This window comes from Ischnura elegans, chromosome 6 (assembly GCF_921293095.1).
Source record: "Ischnura elegans chromosome 6, ioIscEleg1.1, whole genome shotgun sequence".
NCBI lineage: Eukaryota > Metazoa > Arthropoda > Insecta > Odonata > Coenagrionidae > Ischnura > Ischnura elegans.
The window spans coordinates 95,705,518-95,733,214 of NC_060251.1; the positions used below are offsets into that span (position 1 = coordinate 95,705,518).

A 27,697-nucleotide genomic window follows, 5' to 3' on the forward strand; every position below is an offset into this window, starting at 1 on the left:
GACCTCAACAGCAATTATGTCAAAAAATAGGAAAAAGTGAATGGTTCTTACAGATGCATAAGTCAAAGCCAATGAATTTATTTTACAACAAGCCCCAGTTAAACTTACTTATTTTGTCCAACTCTATGACATCTATCCTCAGCCTGTTTATCATTGTAAGGGTTGAAGTCCAAGTCATGAATGACAACAGTGTCAGCAGCCGTTAAATTGATTCCCATTCCTCCAGCACGTGTTGACAAAATGAATGCAAAAATATCTTCATCACTATTGTAGGTATCAATTAGCGTTTGCCTGCAATTGAACCATGAGAAATGAGCAATCATATACACTGTTCTTGAATTCCTTCACCCGTTCACTCAACAGCACTTACCGATCACCAACTGGAGTAGACCCATCAAGCCTGAGGTACTTCAAACCATTGTAAGTCAAGTATTCTCCAATCAAATCCATCATCATGATAAATTGGCTGAATATTAGTACTCTATGACCTTCTTCTCTCAATTTGGGGAATATTTCATCAAACTTCTGGAATTTCCCAGACGTCGTGATGGATAATTTGCCAAGTTTATGTTCCGAGACACTCTGAAGGGAAAAAAAAATAATATGACATAAAGACAAGTATGAATACCTACAATCATATCGCCGCAGCTATTTAACGATGTTTTCTTGATCAACTAACATTCAAAAGTTCGCACATTATAATTTTTTAAATGTTAAAATAGTTCTTGGAGTGTAGGTCAATGTATGTTATGCAAAAAAGTTTTAGCCAGCATTTCTGTTTATTTTAAACTATCATCAGGGCTTAACTTTGTACATATTTATTTTACTTTTTTGCATAACATACATTGACCTACACCCCAAGAACTATTTTAACATGAATTAAACGAGGTCAAGATAAGGAAAAAAAATAATTATTATCTCATTTTTTTAAGAAATTGACCATGGGCTATCCAATATTACAGCTTAACGAAATCATGCACAAGGGCAAACTAAGCAAGTGAAAATATTCCTTAGAGAACAAACTTGTACGCCTTGACCTGGATTTTAATCACAATTTCCGATATAATATTTCTTGGAGTTTAGGTCAATTTAATCACAATTTCCTAAATTTGCGCCAGGTGCTCCAGCCAATTGAGCTACCAAGGCATTTTCCCCAAAAGATACCTTTAAAATTAATTTACAACATTCCTGAGCAACTCATACAATGGAGAGGGTCAAATTTCTAATTGCATTTCCATCTTCAGAGCTTTTTCTCGGAAAACATTTCCAAAGCTGTTGAAATTGATCCACTTGAATTATTCTCAAATTAAATGGTCACTCCAACTTTAAGCTTAGTTGATTGATTTTTGATCGACTCACTCCTTTCCTATGAAAGACCTCACTAGTTTAACACAAATAAAATTATAAAATACAATATCCTCAATCTGTATCTTTTCAAATTTGAGGTGTAAAATTAATTACCCTCTGATTAACATAACAATAGGTTTCCACAGAAATAACCAACTTGTCTTCCCAATTAAAAGAACTTACTTCCAACATTTTATATGAAGTATTTGATGAAAAATTAACTTTTAATATTGAGAAAAACATGATTTTCAAGTTACATCCCTATCAATCTTAAAAAAAAGTTAACTAACAATTTGGTATAAAATTAATTTCAACCACTATGGAGCATCATCTGAAAGACATCTCACAAAGTGGATGTTCAAATTATATGTACGTACATGGGTAAGGGGATGTCGAAACATAACCTTAACAAGACAATTGTTACAGCAAATATAGAATATAGCACACATATAGCAGAGACAACATTTCCAAAATTACTTTTTTACAATCTGAATTGCTCAGTGTAGCCCAGAACAAGCCATTAACATAAAATACAAGTCAAACCAACCACTCTTAGAGCCTTACTTCCAGCACTCTTCCAGGACAAATAAATGAGATATCTGTTGAAATGTGTGGCTGAGAGGAGACGAATACTTAAATGGTATACCTTCTTTAATGCTTTCAAAGGTGTTCAAGAAGAATTAATATTGTACACTGGCATACACTACTGCTGCCAAATTTCTTTACATAGATCAGTGCATTCATGAGCAAATACACATTTGAAATAAGGCTCTTCTGTGACTTCTACTTCATTTTTGCAATTCCCCATGGGAGATGGTAAAAATGCAGTAGAAATAGATGAAAAAATGCACAGAAATAATATGAATGCTAGATTATTTAATAAATGACAATGGAAAATTACAATCATTCATACATTCAACTTACCCTATAATCTAAGCATATCCGATGTAGCTCATAGTCACATAATATACTCAGATCCTCCATGATGTAATTAAGGTTGGTCTCATCATAATAGGGGTCCTTTTGAAGTTTGACGGCCATTTCATTTATGATTTCATCTTTATAAATGTTTCTAACCAGGAGAGGATGGTTGGCCAATTTCCTGAGCTGCATCATGATGGACATGCCAGACGTTACAGTTCCTTGTGGCTTTGGCGCTTCCTTCTCAGTCTTCGACTTCCTGGGCTTCTTGGGTGCTGGCTCCTCATCATCAAGGTCTTCATTGATAACTTGCTCTTCATCTAAATGGCTAACCTAGAAAGATGGCATGAGATTGATAACATTGCATGAAATAGAACACTCTAGCCTGGATGGCCTCATTGATAGGGTAGTTTCCTTCATCAAAGAAAACGAAATGCATTGATTGCTATTCGTTACCCACCATTAGGGTTTTCATAACATACAAATTATTTGGTTTTAGAAATCCCAGTTCAGACGAATGGCAATGGTCAATTTTAACCTCATTTGAAAAAGGCCAGATTGGTGCCCATGCGATTCCACTCCACGTGACGTCACAGGGACCTAGTTTCTACACGAGAGGATAGGAGTTTTACTTCGTCTGAGATTACCAATGCATGCATGAGTCACAGAGCTCAGGGAAACATCTCTTAATAATCACTCATAAAAATTGTCTAAGGTCGGAAAGTTTCCTTTGTTTGATAAGGTAATAATAATCCCTATTTAAGCCAAGCACTACCTGCTAGCAGTCTGCGTCGTATCAGCGCTCAAGCCTCGCCGTAAGGTCACCTCACAGGGCGGCAGCGGGAACGAGAATGACGTCACACGGACTTTTCCCATCATTGCTACTTAGTTTCACTTTTCCTTTAATCGCAAAAAATAGATATAGTCATTTGAAAATCTAAGAGCGTGAAATACGTACTCCAGGAGTAATAATCTTTCGATTTAGGCAATAAAAAATAATAGGAAACCACCCTATTCAGACTCGAAATCACAATACAGGTACCCCTCACTTAACACTACAGTCTGGCTGGAGAGAGTTGTACGAATACAGCGCAAAAGGAGGGGCAGAGGACCCTACACCAGCATGGCTTGCAGCCAATTGCTGTCCTCCAAACGCACCCTACACACTCACCTAGTCATACCACTTCGTCACATTCATTTGAATCATCAAAACATGCTGAACAATTTTTCTCAGTGAAGACAGAGAAGCAGTAAAGCATAAAAAGGCAATGATGACCACGATTTTTCGTTGGTCTTTCACACTCATTGTCCCTTGCAGCTCCGTTCTTCACGGAAGCCTTTTGTTTGCATGTGACATGGACTTTTACCTTTATAGCCTGGCAACCTTGCTCCCTACCCCTAACTAGACCCTTCTGCCAGTCATCAGACAACTCTAAGCCGCAGAACTGAATACATAGAGACATTCCTAAAAAGAGTTGTGTCAAGTGAATTTCTTGTTGAGTGAGAAGAGTATTTCAGTTGGTATATTATTACACTTCATCTTTGGTGGAGCTTATCACTACATGAACTTAATAAGGTAAATAGTGTTCTTTGCTTTACCCATGCTCATAAGAAGGTGACATAAGGATTTTAGCAAGTTCCTTAGTTGAGGGAAAGCAGGAAGATTGCTTGAACAAAGAGAGAGCAATATTGAGACCCAGTCGTTATATAGAAAAAACTGTGTGAAGCAAATTTATCTTAAGCAAGAAATACCTGAACAAAACAGGAATTCGGGAGATGGAAAGGAAAGATGAACTATGACAAAAAAACCTTTCTATAAAGCCATTCTCTCTCATAAGTTTAGAATAAAAAAACATGAAAGTTGTGGCCCATTTTTCAAGGGTTGGCGGCATCGTTGGAGTTCTGGTTCATTAAATCAGTGTCAGTGAAAGACTTTCATAGAGGAAAGGAATGGCTCACAAGAGTGTACTTTACAATACTTTTAAATAATATCATACTTCTGTATGTACAAGAACAAGGAACAGATTAGTTAGCACACATTTTACTTAAAATTTAAATTTATTCAATGCAAGCCAAGATGCTGCTTAGACCTCATAAGTACAGGAGACTCCCGATTATCCGGCTGCGGTTTATCTGTGTTGCGGATTATCCGTGCATGATTTTCACTTGCGCTCAATTTTTCCTCGATCTTTATAAAAACAATAAAATCAGCCTCAAAATCATCGGAATTACTGCATTAATGCTTGGATACATCGGGCTTGTTATTTCTGTTAGTATCCCCTTCGTAAAACAGAAGCAATCGCGCGCAAGCTGCATTCACGGGAGCACCGTGTTCCTGTTTTCCAAGCCTTGCAGTGCGTGACCCTGCTCCGTGATCACGGATACACATCCTGCAGCAGTTGCAACCCGGGCAACTTGTGCGCGACGCGACTACGTGGCGTGGTGCCTGACAGTGTAGTTTCCAACGCCGAGCAGTGGTTTTGAAGCATTCGTGCAAACCACTTTTCTGTATCCGTGATCACACAGCCACGGATGTGTGGTTTATGAATCCAGGCCTTACATGGAGCATTGATAATAAGAGTACAACCACGTTATCGCCGCTAAAAAGATCGCGAAAGGCAAAGAAAGCTCTCATTGAGTCCAGGGAGCACTCTAAAATAACAGTATGACTGCATAAATACTAATAAATAATGTTTTTTTTAGGTAAATAATGACAATTGCAAGACATTTAAGTGAAAGTTTGGGTTATCCATGTTTTCCGATTATTCATGCCATCTCTCCCCATCATTAGCCATTAGGATAATCGGGAGTGTACTGTAAATGCAGACATCACCTTACATTCCATTCTTCCAGTTTTTTTTTTATATTACTTGAGTCAAGAGTGTTAGATATCATGAATAAAATCTTTTGGGCTATGTCGCCGCATCAAATCTTGGTCGGCCCTAACGTTTCCCGACCAATGCTGGTTGCTTTCTCAAGGGATTCTGAAGAGTTGGGAATTTAAATTCTTAAGGCCGTTTTACACGGTACACGGAATTGCGCAGGTTAGAGCTGCATTAATTTCTAAAATAGCGTGGAATTGCACGAATGCATGAACGAAATTAGAACAGGGGCTATTTTGCCGTCTCGCGTCCACGCATTCTCGCATGTGTTCTAGCTATTCACCGCTTTACACGACGCAATTTTTAGTGTGCCTTCGCATGTACGTCAGATTGCGCAATTCCGTGTACCGTGTAAAACGGCCTTTATACATAGGTGTGTGTCAGGTGGTGGGGGAGGGGAGCGGGAGGTTGGAGGAGTGGATTACTGATTGTTTATTCTCACTACGGGTTGCCAAGTATGGCTAATTTTAATGCCGGCTGATGTCCCTGTTGAAATTGTCTTTTCTTCTTTGGATATTTCAATGGCTATCCAAAGAAGAAAAAGAACAATTTCAACAGAGACACTGGCATTAAAATTAGCCGTACTTGGCAACCCGTAATGAGAAAAAACAATCAGCAACCCACTCCTCCAACCTCCCTTTCTCCTCCCCCCACCTCCTGACACAGGTACCTATGTATAAGAATTTAAAGTCCCAACTCTTCAGAATCCCTGGAGAAAGTGACCAGCATCGGTCGGGAAACGTTGGGGACAACCAAGATTTGATGTGGCGACATAGCCCAAAAGTTTTTATTCATACTGACAAGCACCCACGAAAGTTTTGACAAAGTGTTAGATATTTCGATTCTGTTGCCTTGTCTGACATTCCATGTTTCGATGCAGCTGTAAAAATTCTACAAAGATACTGCACTTGAAATTACGACAAACACATTTTGCGAGTTGAAACACACAAAATGGGTGTTGCACTGGCAAAATTTTAAGTGAAATGAATGTGAAATAAAATATTTTGAAATTCCCGGTCGGAGAAAAAGTTCATCAATAATTCATGCATACTTCCAGGGACTAATAATTCAAGAACAATTCACAATTTTCCCAGTTGCTGGACACCCTGATTAATAGGAATGTTTGCACCAACCCTCAGAGAAGTTCAAATCAGTGGCGTAACTAGGAATATGCTTTGGGGGGATGAGTTGGCCTTGGAGGGTGAATGAGATGGCCTGGGAGGGGATGAGATAGCCTGAGGCGGGAAAATTTTTGAAAAATGACGCCTGAATTTACATTTTACATAATTTTGGCACTAAAATTTAAATTAAAGCAGATGCAGTTCTTATATTTCAAAAGTAGGCAATATTTTTAAATAACTTTTTTATTTCTCTGATGCTTTGGGGGGGATCTATCCCCTCATCCCCCCCCCATAGTTACGCCACTCAGGGGTGCAGCTAGGAATTAAGGCTAGGGGGGGTTTCAGGCGCAAGTAATTCTGGGGGGCCTGCGGGTATTGCATACCCGCCACGGTAAGCAGGAGGTGCAGGGGCCCTACTCCAAAAAAAAATTAAGATAAATGATTCAAAATGGTGATTTTTGCGGCCTTCTGAGGGATATTTTATTAATCCTTACTCTATTCTACAAGTAATATTAATGAAACTGACTAAAATGGATTAAACTTAAAAATTTCTCTGAGCTCTGGGGGGGGGGTTTATCCCCCAAAAAACCCCCCCTCGCTGCGCCACTGACGCCACTCGTTCAAATCATACCTGATACAAAGCTCTTACAATTAAAGAGAGTTTAAATTCATCTTACTATTTCTTCTGCTTCCTTTGAATATTTTCCAATGAGGTTGTCATAAAGCTGCTTTTGACTTTCTGCGAGGGGAACATAGCAAACTTGCTCAGTCTTTTTGGGAAGGTCTTGAAGGACATCCTGCTTCAGACGACGTAAGAAGAAAGGCCTCATTATCTCCTTGGCACGCCTCACTTGTTCCCTTTCAAATTTGGATTCTTCCCGGGGAGCACTAGTTGGATTATTAGACGTGGACTGGCGCTGAAAATTAAGAGGAGAAATTGAGAGGAAGGATTTACATAATAGGTTTACAGACGCAACCAACACATTATTAAAAAAATAAAATTAACCTATTTAAACAATTTTTACAACACCCCCAAAATGTGAAATTAGGTGCTTGGTCTCAAAAAACATTTTAATAAAGTTGCATCTAATGAAATCCTAGCATGCAAGGGTACATTAGTAAAAAATGCGTAACTTTAAGATACTACCAATCATTAATTATTTTTACTGCATTAAAATGGATATTCAATTAATTTTAACAGGAGTTATTTATTACATGTGGAAAACATTATGCAGCAATATCCCACTAGCCATCCAGAGAAATGGACAAAAACAAGTAATAAGCAAACTGTCGATGAATGTTATACAAGCCAGACATTAATTTTTACAATTTCTGGGGAAGGAAATGTTTTCAAGCACATTTTCTCCATCACTGAATTCAATACTTAGAGCCTCTTCAAAAAATGCTGACTGTAGCAATGATTGACATAAATCCTGAATGATGATATTTATTCATCCCAATTCAGTCCATCAATGATGCCTATGAAAGGAATAATGTGCACCAACCAATGAAGAAAGATAAAGCAAACTCAGCCTGACAGCATTGGGCATGTAGAAGCAATAACTTACAGGATACATAGAGAAAAGCTGTTTCAAGTGGTCTTTCTTCCCAGCAAATATCCCAGGCATAACAAAAACTAATAAGGACATGAGTTCAACAAGATTATTCTGCAGAGGTGTTCCTGTGAGTAAAATTCGATGATTTCCCTGTGAAAAGAAAAATATTATGCATCAGTATAATATATTATGCTACTTGCAGTAAAAGAGGCATGACACTGTTTAAAGTAGTGAAGAACCACTGTTTAGGACTTGCGTTAACTACATTAGGAGCATCTTTTAAGCATATTAGTCTGAAACTTTGATTTTGAAAAATACATTTATGCTTATGTATCTAACATTGACAGCTTATATAAAAAAATTCATTCTCCTTGAAAAAATTGTACAATTCTCATGTCTGTTCATACTTGACAACTTGGAATTAATGTATGGGTTAATACACCTCAATTCAACAAATGTTTGTCCCTCACGGTCTCAGATTTTATTGAAAATTTTTGTAGGGGTCTATATACAACACTTAGTACCACAAAAAAATATTTTTGTGCTCCTTATGCGTTTTTTTAATTTTTTTGCAACAAAACAGAGGTACCTTAAATCACATAATCCCTTCTATTCCACCACGAAATCATGAATAAATATACTTTATAATAAAATAAATATACTATATTGATCCCCGGACAAGATTATACATGCAGGACAAGTCAGAATACACATACAGATTTGCATTTTGCAAAATTCACCATACATTACACTAGCAAAAAATAATTCATTGAATAAAACGCATTCAACAGTTAAAACTTTTAATTTTGACCTAAACCTGAGGATCTCTTAGCACCTCAAATATTAGCAGGCAAATGATTAAAAGACTTGCAACTTGCATATGAGGATCTTTAAGCATGCAAAGAAAGATCATGAGCCACAATTCTGAAGCCGCAGTTACCTCTAGTTTCATTCCTATGCACATTATTATTAATAGTAAGACCCAACCCAACCCAAAATAGGTGGCATTAATTGTTAAAATTGAATCTGTAGGTCATATTATTACGATACAAAGCCGTTATTACGATTTGAGAATGCAGACAAGTGAGATGCCAACTATCGGCCAGATTCAGAAGTAGAGCTCTGAGGATATTATCAATTACATACCTTAGAAAACCACGTTGATAATTCATTGGCATTGATGGGTATTTTCTGATTTCTCTTATTTTATTTGTATAAAGCTGTCACAAAACGTCTTAAGAAAGATATTTTATGCATTCATATGTATGTATACTACATTTTATTTGCCATTCTTTGCTACAAATAATCATTTACCGTGATGATGATTCATAGGTTTCAAGCATTTACGGTAACCAACGAGCTACACTTTATATTTTCTACCATGCTAGAAATAGTGTTTTTTTTTAAACGGTGTCACGCATTTACGCATTGATGGTCATTACGAACCCTTTCAATAATAGTCATGAGCTAACAGCGGATATTTCAGCTATAATTTATTACTTCCTGAATCTTTATTGCTATTTTTTGTTGTCACTAGGTATCGAAATACCTTTTCAAAACCAAGAAAAATTTTCCTAGGCATTTTCTACTTTAGTTTTCAAAATGTCTCTACGATTCATTCTATTACTACAATGTTATCATCACTACACAATCCTCAATGCACCTGCCATTTTAGCAAATTACATCAGCGCCATCAATCAATCGGTAATTTGAGTCTCGAATATTATTACGATAAGAATAGATTATGAAGCCGTCCACAGACTTGTATTATAAGCCTAAGGCATGGATTTTCAATAGAGGACCTGGTATGTCGCAGGAAGGGAAAAATACAAATGTTTAAAGATTTTCTAAAATTCCATTTAAAGTTGCCACCAAATTTTACTTTTAGTGCAGTATGGTAGATGAGTCTAGATTTTAACAAAAATTTTGGGCCAATTCTGATATGGAGCATTTGAGAAGAGTTAATTAACAAGTTTTAACATTGAAATAAAACAGATGGAAAGGGAATTTAAAGATTTTTTTTACATATTCAGTACATTACTCAAAGACTTAGCTTTAAAATAAGGAATATTCATGACTAAGTAATCATTTTGTGGTGAGGAATTATATGATTCAAGGGAAGTTTTCATGGCAAATATTGTGAAAAAATTAAAATGCACTTATAACACACAATTGTTTTTTACTAAATGGTCTCAGCATCTTTAGTTTACGGTAAATATAGATCTATAGAGAAATGTTAATAAAAATCTTAGATCCTAAGGGTCAATTGTTTGTCAAATTGAGATGGAATGATCCAGACAATACTTAGGTCTTAATGGAAAACCACTTATTTACCCTGAGTTTTTGCTAAAGGATAATGCCATAACTGCTGATGATCAATATGTATCATGCAACGAAGGATATCCATCCCATCCCAACTAATGGATGTAAGGGATCAGTTTCCCAGTGAATCTGCAGGACATGACAAGATGATGATTCAGTTGTAACAAGATTTCCATAATCAAACCCATGGTAAAATCGTATTTCCCTGAATTTTTCCCACACTCTCTTCAGTTCTCTTATCCTCAGTTCAGTCAATCACAGACAACTTCACCTTTTGATCAGCTACGTAAATTTCATAGGCATCTAAAGTATCAATGGTCAACTGGGTGTCACATTATCAATATTGTCAATTGTCAATACGTTCGACAGATATTTGTTCAAACAATACATTTAATGATATTGACATTTACAAAACTGACCCGCTGGAAACTCCTATTTTCCCAGGAAATACACAACATATTTCTAACAGGTTATTCACAGTAATTCGTATAACAGTCAAATTTGTGCTGAGAAAAACATGGTAAGCTGAGAACTGAGCTGAGGAATTTTCTTCTAGAATTTCTTTCAAGTACGAAAACAAAATATATACTTGGGGATGGAGTGTAAAAATATACTATGCAATCTGAACCTTAAGTATCATTAAGTAAGTAATTATCCTATAAGTATGATTAAAAACGTTTTACACAGAATTAATATATTTCCTAATGCAAATTTACTGCATCTTGCCACTAGAAAGAAGCAATCTCTTAGCCTGCCAATAATATGGTGGTTACTTTGATTATATAGTTTCGCCTGTCATGACAAAATTTTCCCTGATGCCATAAACAATATTCCCAGAATTCCCAAACACATTTCCTGACTTCCTCAATTTCCACAATCCTCTGACTTAACCCTGAGTTCTCTGACATTCCTACACTGCAACAACAAGTAATTATGTTAGTGCCCAGACATGAGGGCATGATCTTAATTCTGACATAGCCAAAGCCAATAATAAATTACTTCTAACAGACAATTTATTCCTCTAAATTGCAGAAAATTATAGTTGAAATGCCCATTTAAATATGATAAATACTGCTACAAAACACCAAGTATAACAGATTACTAAATTATACAAAAATTTATTGATATGTGTAATTATAACTAGCCAAACTAACACTTGAGATCTTGAGATTAAGTACAATCCATCAAGTTAAAAGTAAAACATAATGCATGCATAAAATTCACCACTATTTACCTTCACTTTGATCAAAGTCCCATATCTCTGGGTGGACATATTTTTAAGCATGTGCGCTTCATCAAATATCACATAATCCAATGGCAGTTTCCTAAATATTTTTCCTTCAGCAGTGCCACTCACCATATGGTAGCTGGAAAAAAATTAAAAATCTAATTAAAGCAGAATCCTGATTTCAGGTTATTCTTGAAGGAAAAAATTTTATACAACAAATGAGGATCTGCTATTTTTTTTAGATTTTGGAATCTGACTTGATTGGACTATAGCTTTCTATGAATAAAAAATATAATTTAAGGTCACTGTAAGGTGTGACATGCAGAAAGATTTCATGAATTTAATACGCTATTCCCAAGTAAAGTCAGCAAACACCTAAAAATTAGAATTAAAATTAAATGCAATGAGCAATTTTTGCATGAAATTTTATGAGAATTTTAAGGTGAATTAGCATAAAAATGTCCCCATTTGGAATTTTATTGTATGGTTGAAAACATTAATAATTCCATTTTTACCCACTTCTCAGTTGTCTCCAAGCAATTTATCAACTTTATGCAATAAAAAAAAGAAGTGTAGGTGGCTATGAATAGAAAAAAATCATAATAAGGTGGTTTCCTATTATTTTTTATTACCTGAATCAAAAGATTATTACTCCTGGAGTACGTATTTCACGCTTTTAGATTTTTTAATGACAATGTCTATTTTTTGCGATTAAATGAAAAGTGAAAATATTAAAGCGCGCGAAAACGTGATGGCTAAGTATGAATGCTGGGAAAACTCCGTGTGACGTCGTTCTGGTTCCCGCTGCCACAAGTGAGGTGACCTTGGGGCAAGGCTTCGAGCGCTGATACGATGCAGGATGCTAGCAGGTAGCACTTTGCTTAAATAATGATTATTAATAGATTAATACTCTACCAAACGCAGGAAACTTTCCGACCTTAGGCAGTTTTAATAGGTGATTATTAAGGAATGTTTCCCTGAGCTCTGTGCCTCATTCATGCATTGGTAATCTCAGATGATGTAAAGCTCCTATCTACTCATATAGAAACTAGGTCCCTGTGACGTCACGTGGAGTGGCATCGCATTGGCGCCAATCTGGCCTTTTTCAAATGAGGATAAAATTGACCATTGCCATTCGTCTAAACCAGTATTTCTAAAACCAAATAATTTATACATTATGAATACACTAATAATGGGTAATGAATTGCAATCAATGCCTTTCATTTTATTTGATGAAGGAAACTACCCTATTGCATCATTAAAGACAAGCAAGGTAGGCAATGTAGAAGATTGTTAATATGGAATTCTCAACCCCGGTATAGAGTAGACCCCCGTTATTATGAAGTGTCAGAATAAATGCAGCTCCAGAGGTCATGGATATTCCCATTTTTATTAAAAATGCGAAAGTTAAGAGAGCAAATGATGGCAGAATGAGTTATGATCAATGGAGAAAAGACAGTAAGTTACAAGGTATGGATACTATTTAGGAAGCGTGCTGACTTAAGACTGGAGGCCTGAGACAGAGATAAAGAAAAGAAAAGCTATAGGAAAGGTAGCACTTTATAAGAAGAGAAAGGTGTTACGTAGCTGCATGAACCTAGAGCTGAGGAAGAGAATGGTGAAATGAGGAGTGCTGTGTTATATAACGTGGACTTTGGGAAAAAGAGATAGGGATAGGATCAATGCTTTTGAGATATGTGGTTGGATAAGGCTGGAGGGAGTGAAGTGGGTGGATAAAACTAGGAATGAGGAGATGCTGTCAAGGAACCAGAGGAAGGAGAAAAGATAAGAGTAAGAAGAAGGCTGAAGATGACCGAGGCAGTGAGGCTAGAAAGAAGGAATAAGGAAAATATAGAAGAAGCCTTGGACAGGATGAGGTAGAGACAAGTATGGTGTTTGGTACCTGTCAGTGGGCTAGTTGATGATGATTAAAAATATATCAACCACCAGATCACTACTAAAAATAAACAACGCAATAAGAATCCAAAACTTACGTGGTAACTATGACATCGACACCATCAAATCCTTCTTGTAACCAGCGATATCGAATTTGCTGCCGCTCTTCTTGAGAACCATAATATGCAACAATAGTTAGTGAAGGACACCATTTATCCAATTCATTCATCCAGTTTTCTGCAAAAAGAAGGAGGAAATCATAATATCGCATCGGGTAGACACGAGAGATTACCAAGAATTTTAAGGACTTTGGTAATGTAACCCCACTGTGCGGGGCACATTCGGGGAAGGGGAGATTGGAGGGCAAAAGGGGAGGGCAGAGGTGTAGCGAGGATATTCCGTGCACCTGGGGTGAGGGAATGGGATTTTGGGAAAGGGTAGGAGAGGAAAGTTTAGGGGTGATGAGACCTGAGATAGTAGCGTTCCGATAAAGAAAGCCGTTTGACTGCATAGTTTGCTCAACATAAATTTAATGAGTTTAAATATGATCATTTAAAAATACAAGCAAATCAATAGCAAAAGTAACAATTAACTTCTTCTCCTTGAATTCAATGAAATACAACGCATAATTCACTATGCTGCACAACAGAAAAATTTCAGTCCTTAACCTAACCCCAAAAAAAAATCACGCTACATGTTTTCACATTCATAACCCATACAAAACCCACAAGAAAAGGGGACAAATAAAAAAAAAAACAAAAAGAAACGGGGGGAATGGAAATATGAAACAAAGAAATAGATATTGCACTGAAATTCACACGGTAATAGGGGGAAGTACTGTCATCTTCTCTACTTATGCGGGGGGAACTTTATAAACGTTTTTAATGAATTCTCTTCTTGACTTGGTGAAGTGGGAATTTTCTTCTGTTCCTTGAGGGGGGGGGGATTGAGATTTCGTGGCTTTTTCTCATACAGTTTGTTGAATTTTCGGGGCTCTCAATCTGCTGATCGTGGCGATTCCCTTCCGCGGCATAGGCTGCTCTGCGTCATCTCCGGCAGGTTCACGAGTGGGAGATGGCCTCTATGCGACAGTTGGGAGATCCTTTCATCGGCACCACGAGTCTACCTTACAACTCCTACTCGCATTGGGCACCCTCTCTCTCTCTCTCTCGGGATCTCTCCACCAACTTTGTCTTCTCTGCCTCCCCACACTCCGCCTACTCTTAGGAGCGTTTTTTGTTACTTGGAACCGCCAAAAAAAATAGAAGCCTTTTTCCTCCGGTGCACCACGTTATATTCGAGACTCAAATCACCGATGGCGGCGCTGCAGGCGCTGACAATATGGCCGACGCAGCGAGGTTAGGGTTCTGATAATATCATAGGCCATAAATAGTAAACTCTATGGCATAGGCGTAGTAGGAGCACAACTCTGTGGTATTAAGTATCGTCGAGGCATCCCGCTTTATCAATTGAAATATGTCGAGGAAGATTTTTCTTGGTTATGAAGAGATATATAGATACCTAGGGGCAACAAAGAATAGCGGCTGTGCCACGCAGGGAGAGTGTATTTTAAATGAGGGAATTGTTAATTTCCGTTGGTTGCCTTAGCCAGCAAGGCGGTGAATTGAAAGTATTGGCTTTGGAAAGTATTGGCTATTGGTAACGCATAACATATATTACTTACAACGTTATCACAATACTAACAAAATTACACTGGACGGCATGATTATCGGCCCTGACACCATTCCTGCTGCTTCTACTGTAAAATGACCTCCTAAATCCGAATATGAACTCCAATTTTTCCCATCACCCACCATTTTCGGGGGAGCTCCCCCTCCATTTTTTATCACTTTTCAGTCATTTGGAGGAATTAAAACGATTACTTTAGCATTTAAATTTTTTCTAAGGGTTTTGAGGGGTGCAAATATGGTAAGGAGGTAGATTCGGGGGGAATAAGTCTCCGTAAATTGGGTGAAAACGAATTAAGAATTATCAATTTTGCCATTTTTTCGCAAATTTTCACGTATTTTTTAAATTTTCCAGCTCCCATTTCACGTCTTCCTCCACCGAATGATAAAAATATATATAAAACAAGAAACAGCAGCAATAATAAAAATATTTTGCTCCATAGAAACAATGATTAAAATTTGTATCAATACCTCGGAAGGTTCACTTTACTACGCTGGCCCTCACAATGCCTCGCCCGCTTAGCCTTGGACGGCAATTCTCTTAGCTTTCGCAGCCAAAAAGGAAAAGTAATACTTCCTTATTCCACGAAAAATATAAGACTAAGATTTTATATTCTCATTTCAGTTAAAAAGTATTCTTTCTCCTTAAGAATGGAGTTGCACAAAGTATCAGCCTCTCTAATCAATTGTGTGTATTGAAGTTGTCGTAATCTTCCCTCGGTATCTCTAGCAATCGCAGAGTCAACATTTTTCGCTGTTTCTGACAAGGATGATCCTTTTTTTCCAAGTAGTTAAAATTGTGCAAAACAGTAGAAGTTCAGCGTGGAGGTTTTCGGGGTTACATAGATTCATCTCTGCAGACAAATCTGATCGCAAATCAATCTACAGAATCTACGCGGTAGTAACCCCGAAAACCTCCACGCTGAATCCTCACCACACCGCGAAAGCCTACACAAGGATTACAGTAGAAGTTGTTTCACTCCGGCTTTTTCCAAGTGAATGTCAGTATATGGGCTTGAGTTGTGATCATTACCGAGATTAAATGTGTAAAAATCATCCTCATCGCTTCTACTATGTTTGCAGTGAATTGACTTAAGCATCGCAACAATTACCTCTTCTTTTAATTTTTAAAACTGCTTATAAATTTTACTTTGGCGGCCAAGTTGGCGGTCAGGACTAGGATTAAGCTCCAAGTGTTTGTTGCACCACTTGTTACAGTAATTTAACCAAATATTTGGTCAAACCACTGTAGCATATGGCACATAGTTTCGCGTAAATGAATGACAATCCCTTAGAAAAGGCATAAAAATCTTTTCCTGTCAGTCAGCACTGTCAGGGGGGGGGGGGGAAGAAACCACGTTCTTCTTCGTCTTAATAGTTCGACTTGCACACTTTAGGAGGGGGAGGGGAGAGCATTATACATCAATGTGGGGAGGAAAATAGGAAAACATCAAATGGGGACTCAATGATTCATAACACACACTCAAAAACCCTCTTACACTCACTCACACATTCATACGAACACATATCTAAAGAAAAAAAAACGGCCTTCCTTTACCTCGCACTCCCGTCTCATGCGTCACTATGTAAGCGGGCAGAATGCACCGGTTACAGTATGAATGATCAAATGGTCAATGTGAACCAAACAGACATACAACACATGCTATTTCAGCACATTAATAGTTGTTGAAAAAAGCAATGCTTGATAAAAAAAGACAAACTTTGTGAATTCCATAAACTCAGCAGTTCAATGCTCAGCAGTCCATACCACCTAGTCCAGTTTAGTCCACAAATTTCCACAGGGGAGAATGATGCCTCGGTAGCTTAACTGGGTAAAGCACTCGGCCGGAAATTGAGGGATTCGGGTTCGAATCCAAGTCAAGGGAATGATTTTTCCTCTGTGGATTTTTCGCACAATTTGTGCTTTGCGGGTGACTTCGTAAAAGTTATCACCGTGGCTAGTCCCGGTATACTTGAATAATTCCATAAACTCTTTAAAATAGGGATGGCAAGTGAAACGAAACGAAAGTCAAAACTAGTAAAATGTCAATAGTTTCGTTCCCGACAGCAAAATGTAGAAACAAAACGAAATGGATTTAAACCAGGGGAGCTAAACTCACGGTCGAAACAAAATCAGAGTCAAAAGTACTTCCGTTCAAAACTAAACTTAAACTCTGGGACAAAACGAAAGGTAGATAATGTTTCGCACCGGAGGGACCACAAGCTTCACCTTTGAATGGTTTAGTTTCGACCCATAAACAGAGTGCGAAGTATGGTTGAATGAAGTAGAAGTTAGGCCTACCGCAATTAGATGTATGGGGCACTCACATTTTTACCACTAACAGGAGAACGGTGAGCACAAACTGGCCATTCGATTTGGGATCGAAACTTAACTATGAGCAGTAGAGTTTCGATTCAAACAATAACTGATAAAACTGTAGCGCAGTTATTTAAAGCCTCAAATGTTGTTGGTATATATTTATTGTTCCCGTATGTTAAGTGGCAGTTAAGTGAAATAACGCATTTCATTTGTTTCTGCAGACGAAAATGATGGAAGGTTGTAGAACATTCCTGCCTCGGAAGACTTATCATCTAATTTAACGTCTTCATTATCTACGGTAAAAAGTTTGCTAAGCATGCAAAATGATGAGATTAAAATTGCCGTTGTTTCAAAAAATTTCCTTTTTGAGTATTACGTTTGCGACGTATTTGAAATAATACACCGAGTGCACTACGGCACTGCAATAAAAACTACAGTGCAACCTCGATATAACGACACCCCACGGAGCACTAATAAACACTCGCTATAGCGAATTGTCGCTTTACCGGAGGTGGAGCAAATAATAGCCAATATACCTGTTGCGAACAGATTTACAGGAACAGGAGTGGTGCGGCGACAGATAAACATCTATCCGATAAACGTAAGCATAAATCCAGACGAAAGGCGATGTTTTTTTGCATCACTAAATTTCCTTACTCAAATAACGACTAACTATTCAAACAATTTATAAGCGCCGTACTGAATAAAAATCATGCAAAGCATTGTTTCGTCAATCATTACATTTATCGAACGACAGTTTACCACTTAAATTTGAGACTGAGCACTCCATTAACTTCATTTCTAACAGATCGCTAGCAATTACAGAGGTTAAGGAGTCTTCATGAAAGTCTTCCGGCGGTGAAACCCTCGCTATGGCGAGAGCCAACACCGAAAGGGTCTCGTAAAAACGAATTATTCAACACGCTTATTATAGGGTCAATTGACGGTGCATCGGCTATCTCTCGTAATAGCGGGGGTGTCGCTATAGCCCGTACTCGCTTTAACGAGGTTCCACTGTAATTGAATTAAAATTGGTAACATAAGAAAAGAGATAAACGTGATATTATTTCACGAAAAATATAGCGCAGATATTATGCTGATGTCACTTAAGTATAACAAAAGCAAGCTGCAAGAAACTGCGACGAAAATAACACACATTGGTAATACTATATGCGACAAAGAAATGGAAAGGCATACGCATCTGATGGACCCTAAGGCCAACAAAACTAAAGAGTATGAATTTATTGATTTAACATTCTCAATAATGACTAAAAAATGTGAAAAAGGATTGCAGATTTTTTTTAATTGAATGAACTAAAAGCGCAGCATCAGCTCTTCATGTATGGCATCTGTGGCGGCGCCAAACAAGAGTCAGTTGTTCTGTGAGTTCTTCCAGCGGCCACCAGGGGATGCCCGGCCGCCCGGGAAACGGAAGAGAGCGCCATTACGACTCCGACCACTGACGCGAATACAGGCGGTCCCCGACTTTCGTACACAATGCGTTCCCGAAAACTTGTACGAAAGTCGAATTGTACGAAAGTCGAACCATTGACTTCCATACTAATTAGGGGTTACGTTCCAAAAGAGCGGAATTTACGTACTAAAACCTTTTTTTTCACGGAATTCATTTCAATTGACTTAATTTAAATAATGTATTAATAAAACTCCTCAAATCATCTAATTTATTTCGAAAATACGCAGAAAATGCAAATATAAGTTTAAAAAACAAGAACTCCGTTGGCTATCGAGTGAAACTTCCTCTTGGCGTTTAAGTTGACATTCCACTTATTACATCCACTATAAATAAAAGGACATATCAAGTAGCATAAAAAAAATGTATTCGTTGAACCCGCACTCTGGATACCGTCTAATTTTTACACCAAAATTCGATATTTGGCAGGTGACATTCGTGATCGCGTATATTCCGCATGTTATTCAAAAAAGACAAAATACAAACGGAATTCGGGTGATATTTCGTGCAATATCGTTGCTGAAGGTTTACATGAATTAAACAGCACTCAAACGAAAAAACACAATTAAAAAGAAGGTCTTACTAGTTTTATTGAAAGCTATTCGATGATGTCTAGTCAACTTCTTTTGAAAAATATCTTCAATGAAGGCTTTCCTCTTCTCTTGATAAAGGAGCCTATAGCAGGCAGTCTCTCTCCCAAATAAATCACCTAAATCAGAGTCAATTACCAACAATTTCCTTCATTATATACGTTCATATTGTTCGCATATACTGCCGATACTGCAATTTGAAACAATTGAATGTTGGGATGCGCAATAAACATGGCGGGAATTTAAAAAAAATTACGGACCAGCGTCCGAAAGTCCGAATTTAGCGTACGAAAGTCGAGTAAAAGGTGTCAATTTTGAATGTACGAAAGTGCGAATTGTACGAAAGTCGAGTGTACGAAAGTCGAGGACCGCCTGTAGTTCATCCTTGTGAATAGTACATTGTGATCGTGACTGTTACCTGTAACCACAACAGAGAATAAATACATTCATCCGTACAATTCACGCTGAGTATCATTGTGCCGTACATCCTACAATATCGCTAAGGTGCTCTACTTACCTCTAGAAGCATCGTTGCAAGAAATACCTTGTACTACAAGGTTTTGTTGGGGAGTAGGTTGTAAAAGAGTTCCGTTTCGCCAATGTTATATCACGTGGGGAATACTACTTAAGATACTTAGGATCGGAGTCCTATCTTCCAAGACATCAGGTTTACACCGCAGGCATCACCAGCAATTATGACGGGAGATAATGCTTTGGTGATTTGAATTAGTATAACCAACCTTCCGAACTCTTGAAGCTCTTGATTCGCAATCTATCCCTAAAATACGCCGCTTTAGGCTTTTAAGCCTAGCCCCTTTCTCAGAAGTTCCCGCAGACTGAAGTGGGCAAAACCAACCGAACAAAGCTCCTTTTACCTCTTCATGGTCTGCATTCCTTGGGTGCTTTTGTTTTTTTTTTAATTGCGTATAGCAAATAGGAAGATAAATTAAGTATGCAACTCTCTTATTACTCCATTATTTTCTTGCTTGGACATGTTTGTTGTTTTTTGGATATGTTGTCTGCCATCAAATGCTTTCTAATCACGCAACTCACGGATGCGTGGGTATGCTGACGACTGCTTTCTGCCACCCAAGGAACAAAAGAAGATCAAGTACTAGCGAATGTTAATGCCACAATATTTTCTCCAAAATGAACTATGTAATTATTTATCGAACGACAGTTTACTACATGAATTTGAGACTGAACACTCCATGTTAACTTCATTTCTAACAGATCGCGAGAAATTGCAGAGCTTAGGGACTCTTGGTGAAGGTTTTCCGGCGATGGAAACTCTCACTATTGCGAGTGCCAACACCAAAAGGGCCTCATAAAAACGAATTTTTTTTACATGCTTATTATAGGGTCAACTGACTGTGCCTCGGCTATTTCCCGTAATGGCTGGGGTCTCGCAACAGCCCGTACTCGCTTTAACGAGGTTCCACAGTACACATTTTCATTTTGTTTCACTTGCCATCCCTGCTATAAAGATTAAATTAAATTAACAACTGATTTTTAACATTTTTTTGCATATCCTTTTTATTTTACAACTAAATATGAGATATGAAAGAAAACCCGAACAAAAATTTTTAAATGCATTTTCAAGCATGTTCCCAAATGGGAACACACCACAAAATTTTGCTAATGTTTGAAAAATAACTATACACTCGACCAAGAAAATAAGTTTAACAACGTAACATATGTTGATCTTTGAATAAATGAGCATTTGTAACTGGAGAGAGAGCGTAAGGAAAAATATTGAATAAACTGCATGCTCGTCATAGAGGTTATAAAAATAACAACTTTCGAAAAGGTATAATAAACGACCAATGGATACACTAGTCATGTGATTCACTTTAAAAATACTTATATAATTTATTTGTGTAACAAAAGCTATTTAAGCAATCACAGATACGAAATATGATTTTCATGGATTTTTAAAAAACAGGTCCCAAATGGGAACATTTGACTGTAAATGGTTAAGTTAGTGATAGGCATTAGAGAGAGAAAATTGAAGATGGGAGTATAGACAGGCTTGAACAAATGCACAAGGATGAAAAGTAAAAAGGTTGGATAGATTTAACCAAAGTAACTTACCCAAGGTTGACGAGGGTACAACAATCAAGTGAGTCCTTGCTTCACTGTTGTAATCGTCCTGTTTCAGAATGGTGTCCACTTCTTCGTCAGACTCTCCACCCGAATCAGATTTCTTCATGGCTCGTTCCTTTAAGTGAGCTAGAAAAGCTATAACCTGTATCGTCTTTCCAAGACCCATCTCGTCAGCCAAAATGCCACTCAAACCTTGCTTCCGCATCAAAAAGAGCCAGTTGAGTCCAACCATTTGATAGCTGGCAAGTTTTAAACTGGAAAGAGACAAGCATGATGAGTAAATCTCAAAATAAGGCAGTAAAACATAATCGTACTTTCTTTCAAAAAGTAGGTATGGCTGAAACCATGAGAAAATTCCTCTAATTTTGAAACTAATTACTGAAGTCTTAGCTCTCTTTTAAGAATTTCAAAAATCATGACACAAAATATTTTAAACTGAAATGTACATATCCTATTCAACTAGGCACCAGCTATCTTTAATTTAACCTAAAGTTTACATCTAGGACACGTCAAAATCTTGATATGGGAAAAAAATCTTCAGGAGTTTGTAGAGGACTCCAGCCATTCAGTGCACACAGCACCGTTGTAGGCGAATTGACACAGTACATCAAAATTGTGGATAAGAGTGGTGAATAGATATTGTTCGAAGTGGGGGACTGAAAATGATTGGGGGAAAAAATCGAAAACCCCACCCGAGGACCTGGGATATTCCGTAACTAAGATTTTTTAGGTGATTAGATCACTTCTTTAAAGTGAGCAATTTGAGTAACCTCGCAACTGCTGTCAGCGACGAATGAACAAAAATAGATTAAGAGCCCGGAAAAATCTCCTATCTCTATATTATTTACGCACTAAAAATGAGTTTTCACATGAAATTTTAGCATTAGCAGATTGAATCTACTGGGCATAGGTTCTCTGTTAGCATTCTTCCGTGAATTCAGCACCAGGAACTTTGACTCACAAGCCGCGTGATTTGCCTTTACGAAATTATTTACTTTCCAATTTCTGATAACAACACTGCACACTTTTTGTACTTCAATATAATGGGTATCATTCCTGAGTTGAAAGAAACTGCCTCATCTTTCACATTTTGAATTTGACTTAAATTATTACGTGACGACTGACGACGCGAATTATTCTCCAAGGGTACTCGCACTACAACTCTCGTTCTGTTAAAAAATAAAAACTTGCCACCAGGCAGAGTTAAGCTAATAGCTATTCAAGGTCCAACTATGTTTCATTTACACCCACTGAGTTACAAGTTGGGTCACTTTTGATCTGCGTGCCACGTAAGCAACTTTCCCCCAGCGCAATTTGTCCAGCAGATGTGAGATTAGCCTGCAGAATGATACCACGCATGCTGTTTTTTGCCATCATGTTGAATCACCATCAACTTGCGTCCATACTGCAAATACGATAATTTTTTTTGGATGACCTTGGAAGCCAAAATTTTTTTACACGAGGATATTTAAAAACTCATTTGGGCATTATTTTGCTGTGGCGATGGAAAAAATAACCTTGGAAAATTTCTAGAAAATCTTCCGTTAGAGATAGATATTCCGTTGTTCATAATTCCAGATTGACAATCATCTGCTATAGTTAAAATTAATATCGAATAAACAGCATTGCTCATTATTAAAACTTATTATTCTTTATTTACATATCCATGTAATGAGCGCATACTACTCCCGCACCTGTGGCTAAAATTTGCACATATACTGTTATCTTCTCTTAAGGCCTGGTTACACGGTACATTAGAATGTACAAGAATCTGTACATTTTTCTGAATGGTTTTCTGAACAGATTCTTGTACATTCTCATGGACAAGATCCACGAGTGGGTGGTTACACGGTACATTTTTTCGGACATTTTTTCGTACATTTTTAAATGCGCAACAAATTATTTCAACTTCAAATATAAACCAATGGGGAACATGCAAACTTTTTTAAAAGTACTAGAATAATAAGATCCTTACCTCAAATGTAATTTCCGCAAATTTCGCGGATGAATAATGTTTTATAGCTGAGATATGAGTCTTTAAAAATAATCTTCATCGACTGTTTGAAAACACGTAACGGGGCGTGCGCGCGTTACATCACGGCCTGGAATCCACTGATGACAGACTGAGGAAGTGGATAGAAAAACTGTCCATGTAGGGACTCAAACGCAAATTTGGCGAATATAATTGCTGCTTTAACGTCAAACTTCGGATATATTGGGTTGCCAAGGCGTTGTTGAAATAAATAAAGGCGATTGTTTGGGGGGCTTTGGAAAGATTAAATTAAAATGAGTTGATTGCAGATTGTGATCTACGTTACACACCTACATAATTTGCTTAATGCAGTAAGTATATTGCAGCATGGACCTTCAATAGAAAAACGTGTGAAAACCATATAAATCGTGTATCCCATAATACCATATAAAGTGCCTCTATTTACTCGCCGGAGAAGTTTTTTGCTTGTGTTCGAAGGGACAAAAATACGAGGAATAAGTGGCTGATGATCCACAGAATGGAGTCAAATACATTATTATCTATATTGTCAACGGGATATCCTCAACGTAAGTACACTCTTAAATCAGGGTTACCGCAGGATTTTATCAAGTTACTTATTTCACTTTGTAAACAGCTCTATAAATGTACCTATCATTCTACCCATTGTAGGATCAAATTATAAGGAAAGTGGCGGTTTACGAGAATAAATACTGATTACGATTAAACCACGGTGAAAAATAAGGAATGTAATGGGCGGCCGGCCTCTCGTCACAAGGAGCCCCTAACAAGGAGTATTCACAAAGTGTCTTTCGCCGATATCGTTAAAATTTTGTTGGATAGTAGTGTTCCATAATAATAGCACATTTTCAAAATTTCTCGTGCCCTTAAGTCTTGTGATATAATAAACAGGACATAATAAAGGCAGTTGAATTTTAGATTTGAAAGCGAGTGTGTCGTGATTTCTCTCCATCCTTCTCCTGTGAATCGGCGCACGCAGGAATATACGAGAAATATGAGGCTTTTGGCAAGGTAAATTCAATATTTATTACTGCGATGCCCATAACGTTCGCTGCATGTCAACGCAACACCTAAAATTTCGACTCGCTTTGCAGTCGGTCTCGATTCAAAAACAGGAACTTGAGTAAATACAGCGTACATAGTACTTGAATCTTATTTATTTGCCTATCACATGCTTTTTATGACCTTTTAACGATCATTTGGATCTCAATCTTGGACAATTCTCGCGGTTCATACATTCAGCGCCTTTCCATCTGATCCTTCCTTTTACCCATCCCCTTTTCTTGTGTTCCATTCTTTCGCTACCCATATCCAATCAGTGAGATATCCAAGTCAAGCAAGATCATATCAAATCCAAATAACTATCGGGGCCATACGTAAACAAAGAAGTCGCCTATACAAGCCAAATGAAATGAATGTGTCGTTTTCGTAGTCTGCCACCAGGTGACTCTGAGTTCAAATTGTATGATTGTCTGAACGAAATTAGAGCAGGCGTTCAGAAATTCATACATTCTTACATTTTTCGTGGTTACACGGTGCATTTTCCCGTTCATTCTGAGATTCAGACATTCTCACATTTTCTTGTACATTCTCATGTACCGTGTAACCAGGCCTATAGAGCAGTTCTCTGACAGGTCATATAAGTGAGGTATTTTATCTCACTGGACTGGAAAAATATGTTTTGCGACTGAGGTCGTCGTATAAGTGAAAAGTTTCATAACCGAGGTTGGAAATGCATGGGTTCATACTGGGTTATACATGGGACCAAAAAAAATCTGTGTATAAGTGAGGTCATCGCATAACTGAGGGTCGTATAACTGAGGTTCTACTGTATCTCATTAAATTGCAATTTTGGGTCTGAGTGAACGACACCATTCTCTAACTATTCCCGGTTTTCCAGGTCCATAGCAATAATGCCTTCGTACTTTTGTAAGAAAAATATTTATGTGCAAACTTACTGAGGAGTAATCAACTTTGGCTGAGTTTTGATACCGATGGACTTCATCTCCCCCGATGTGATGCTCCTCACTATATCTTTCATCCCATCAGACAGCTTCTTACACTGCTGCATTAAACGGGTTATCACCGAGCGAAGCCGCAGAACTGTATGAGAATGGTTCAGAAGTTGAGGCCCAACGACTTTGTTCTTCTCCAGCTTCTTCACCTGGTGGGCAGGAAGTCATGAGAAAGAAAAGAACGAAAAAATATAAGAAAATGAATTAAGTAATTGGATTTGATCCATTTAAGCCATCAAATGGCGTTCCTAATGACCACGTACACTCACTTTCAAAGACCTTTATTTTACTTCTAATACAATAAATACAGTAAACTCCAGATTATCTGTGCTTGAATCTCACCCTCTTCTGATGTTTTCTGCAATCTTTACAAAGAATAAAATTGGAGGCAACAATGCCTGGATTGAGACATTTTAATGTAAGGATATGCAAGACTTATTACTTCTGTTAGAATTCCCATTTTCATACACAATTTTTTTCTTTACTTGTTGACAAGGAATGTTTCAATTTTACTTGGATATCTGCTCCAGTATTGCAGACGGCAATGAGTGATGGCAAAAAACTCTCTATCAATTTCAGAAGATTTCTGCAATGGATAACCAACTGTAAATTAAGACATTGTTGTCTACAATCTTTAAATGTATTTTTTATACAGTAAATGAAGAAGGGACAACTTAGTTGGCCACATTTTGAGGCACGATGGTCTGATGAAGACAATCGTTGAAGGACAAGTGGAAGGGAAAAAGGGCAAGGGACGGCCCCGAATGAGTTATATAGGACAGGTTATAAAGGATGTAAAAGAGAATAAATATGTACAGGCACGCCGACTTACAAAAAATATTGGGGGGGCCCAAACCGGGGATCTTTTCCCGGAAAATTTTATAAGTAGTGAATTGTAAGTCTTTTATGCATTTTATAAGAGTCATATGATCAAATTTAGAACCCTGATAACTCTAATCTCGATATCTGGACACTCCGGGGAAAATCGACAAGCCTGACACTTTTTTCCTCACACCCATAACGAATTATTGGGGGGGCTCGGGCCCCCTCAAGCCCCATGGAGTCGGCACCACTGAATATGTAGCTATGAAGAGATTAGCAGATAGGAGAGAGAAATGGAGAGCTGCGTCAAACCAATCTTAGGATTGTTGACCAATGATGATGATGCGCAAATATTGCCGAGGCCTGGCATGCGGCTGAAAACAGCAAAGGGAACCAGAGATTTCGTCGCACTCATGCATGTTTACCCTGAGACTACTCAACCTCAAACACGAGAAGAAGGGAGTAGTAGAAATGAAGGCAGGGGTGAAAGTGGAGATCACATGAGTCATGGCAAGGCGCTCGCCTGCACAGTTAGCAAGAGCATACGGAGCAGAGGGGACATGAGTAAAGTGACATTATGACCACTAAAAAGATGGCGGTAAAGTGAAGAAAGCTCTCAATGAGCCCTTGAAGCACTCTTAAGTAACAGACTACACCCATGTCTCGTATAGCGCAAGGGATGCGTTCCTTGGGGTCTTTGCGCTATACGAATTTGCGTTATACGAGAGCGTTTTAACATAGGGAAGATAGGGATGCGTTCCTCGTAGCATAGGTCTTTGGTATTGAATTTCCTCTAAAACATCTATATTCCCATAAAAAGCCTTAGAAAACATTATTTCTATAAATATTTATAGTTTAAAACATCTTTAAAGATAGTATTCACGCATTCAAAGACTTTTATTCACGTTAAAAAAAATTCTTACGTGCTTTCGAAATTCCATCCTGTCGTGCGGGTGGGCTAACATCTGCTATCTCAGGGGATCGTAATGCGTTGCCGGCAGTTGACGATTTTTCAAACTAGTCTAAAAACAACTGTTGTGTCACCCAGGCCCTTTTGTCGCTCATCAAAATGACAGGAAAATGCTACTTCGAATGCCATTTCATAGCTAGCGGAGTTTATGAATGATAAATCATTTTAATTTGAAGTCCTCCGAGTCATTAGCAGCTACGTGAAACAGTCTTTAAATGCCTTGAAACCTGACCCAGGTTTTCCTTCCCTGAAAATGAATGAACGAGAATGCATTCTTTTCCAAAAGAATATCGTCTCGTCAACACTAAATCTAGTTGAGGGGGAAAGGAGCCACTTTCAATAACAGCTTTGAGTTCATCAGAAAATGTTGTGGTGGCTGCGCTATCAACACTTGCAGATTCACCTGATATCGCCGCACTGAAAATACCTGC

At 37.9% G+C, this 27,697-nt stretch overlaps 1 protein-coding gene across 1 annotated transcript in view; it reads right to left on the reverse strand.

Moving 5' to 3' along the window:
- Positions 1-27,697, reverse strand: part of LOC124161216 (SWI/SNF-related matrix-associated actin-dependent regulator of chromatin subfamily A containing DEAD/H box 1 homolog) — a 55,768-nt gene that overhangs the window by 13,449 nt on the left and 14,622 nt on the right. The window contains exons 7-15 of the mRNA XM_046537480.1: positions 25,418-25,623; positions 21,437-21,702; positions 13,372-13,510; positions 11,384-11,516; positions 7,840-7,977; positions 6,949-7,188; positions 2,272-2,601; positions 371-582; positions 109-291 (exon numbers count right to left, since the gene is read on the reverse strand). Coding sequence (XP_046393436.1) covers positions 109-291; positions 371-582; positions 2,272-2,601; positions 6,949-7,188; positions 7,840-7,977; positions 11,384-11,516; positions 13,372-13,510; positions 21,437-21,702; positions 25,418-25,623 — 1,847 coding nt within the window. The remainder of the gene's footprint in view (positions 1-108; positions 292-370; positions 583-2,271; positions 2,602-6,948; positions 7,189-7,839; positions 7,978-11,383; positions 11,517-13,371; positions 13,511-21,436; positions 21,703-25,417; positions 25,624-27,697) is intronic.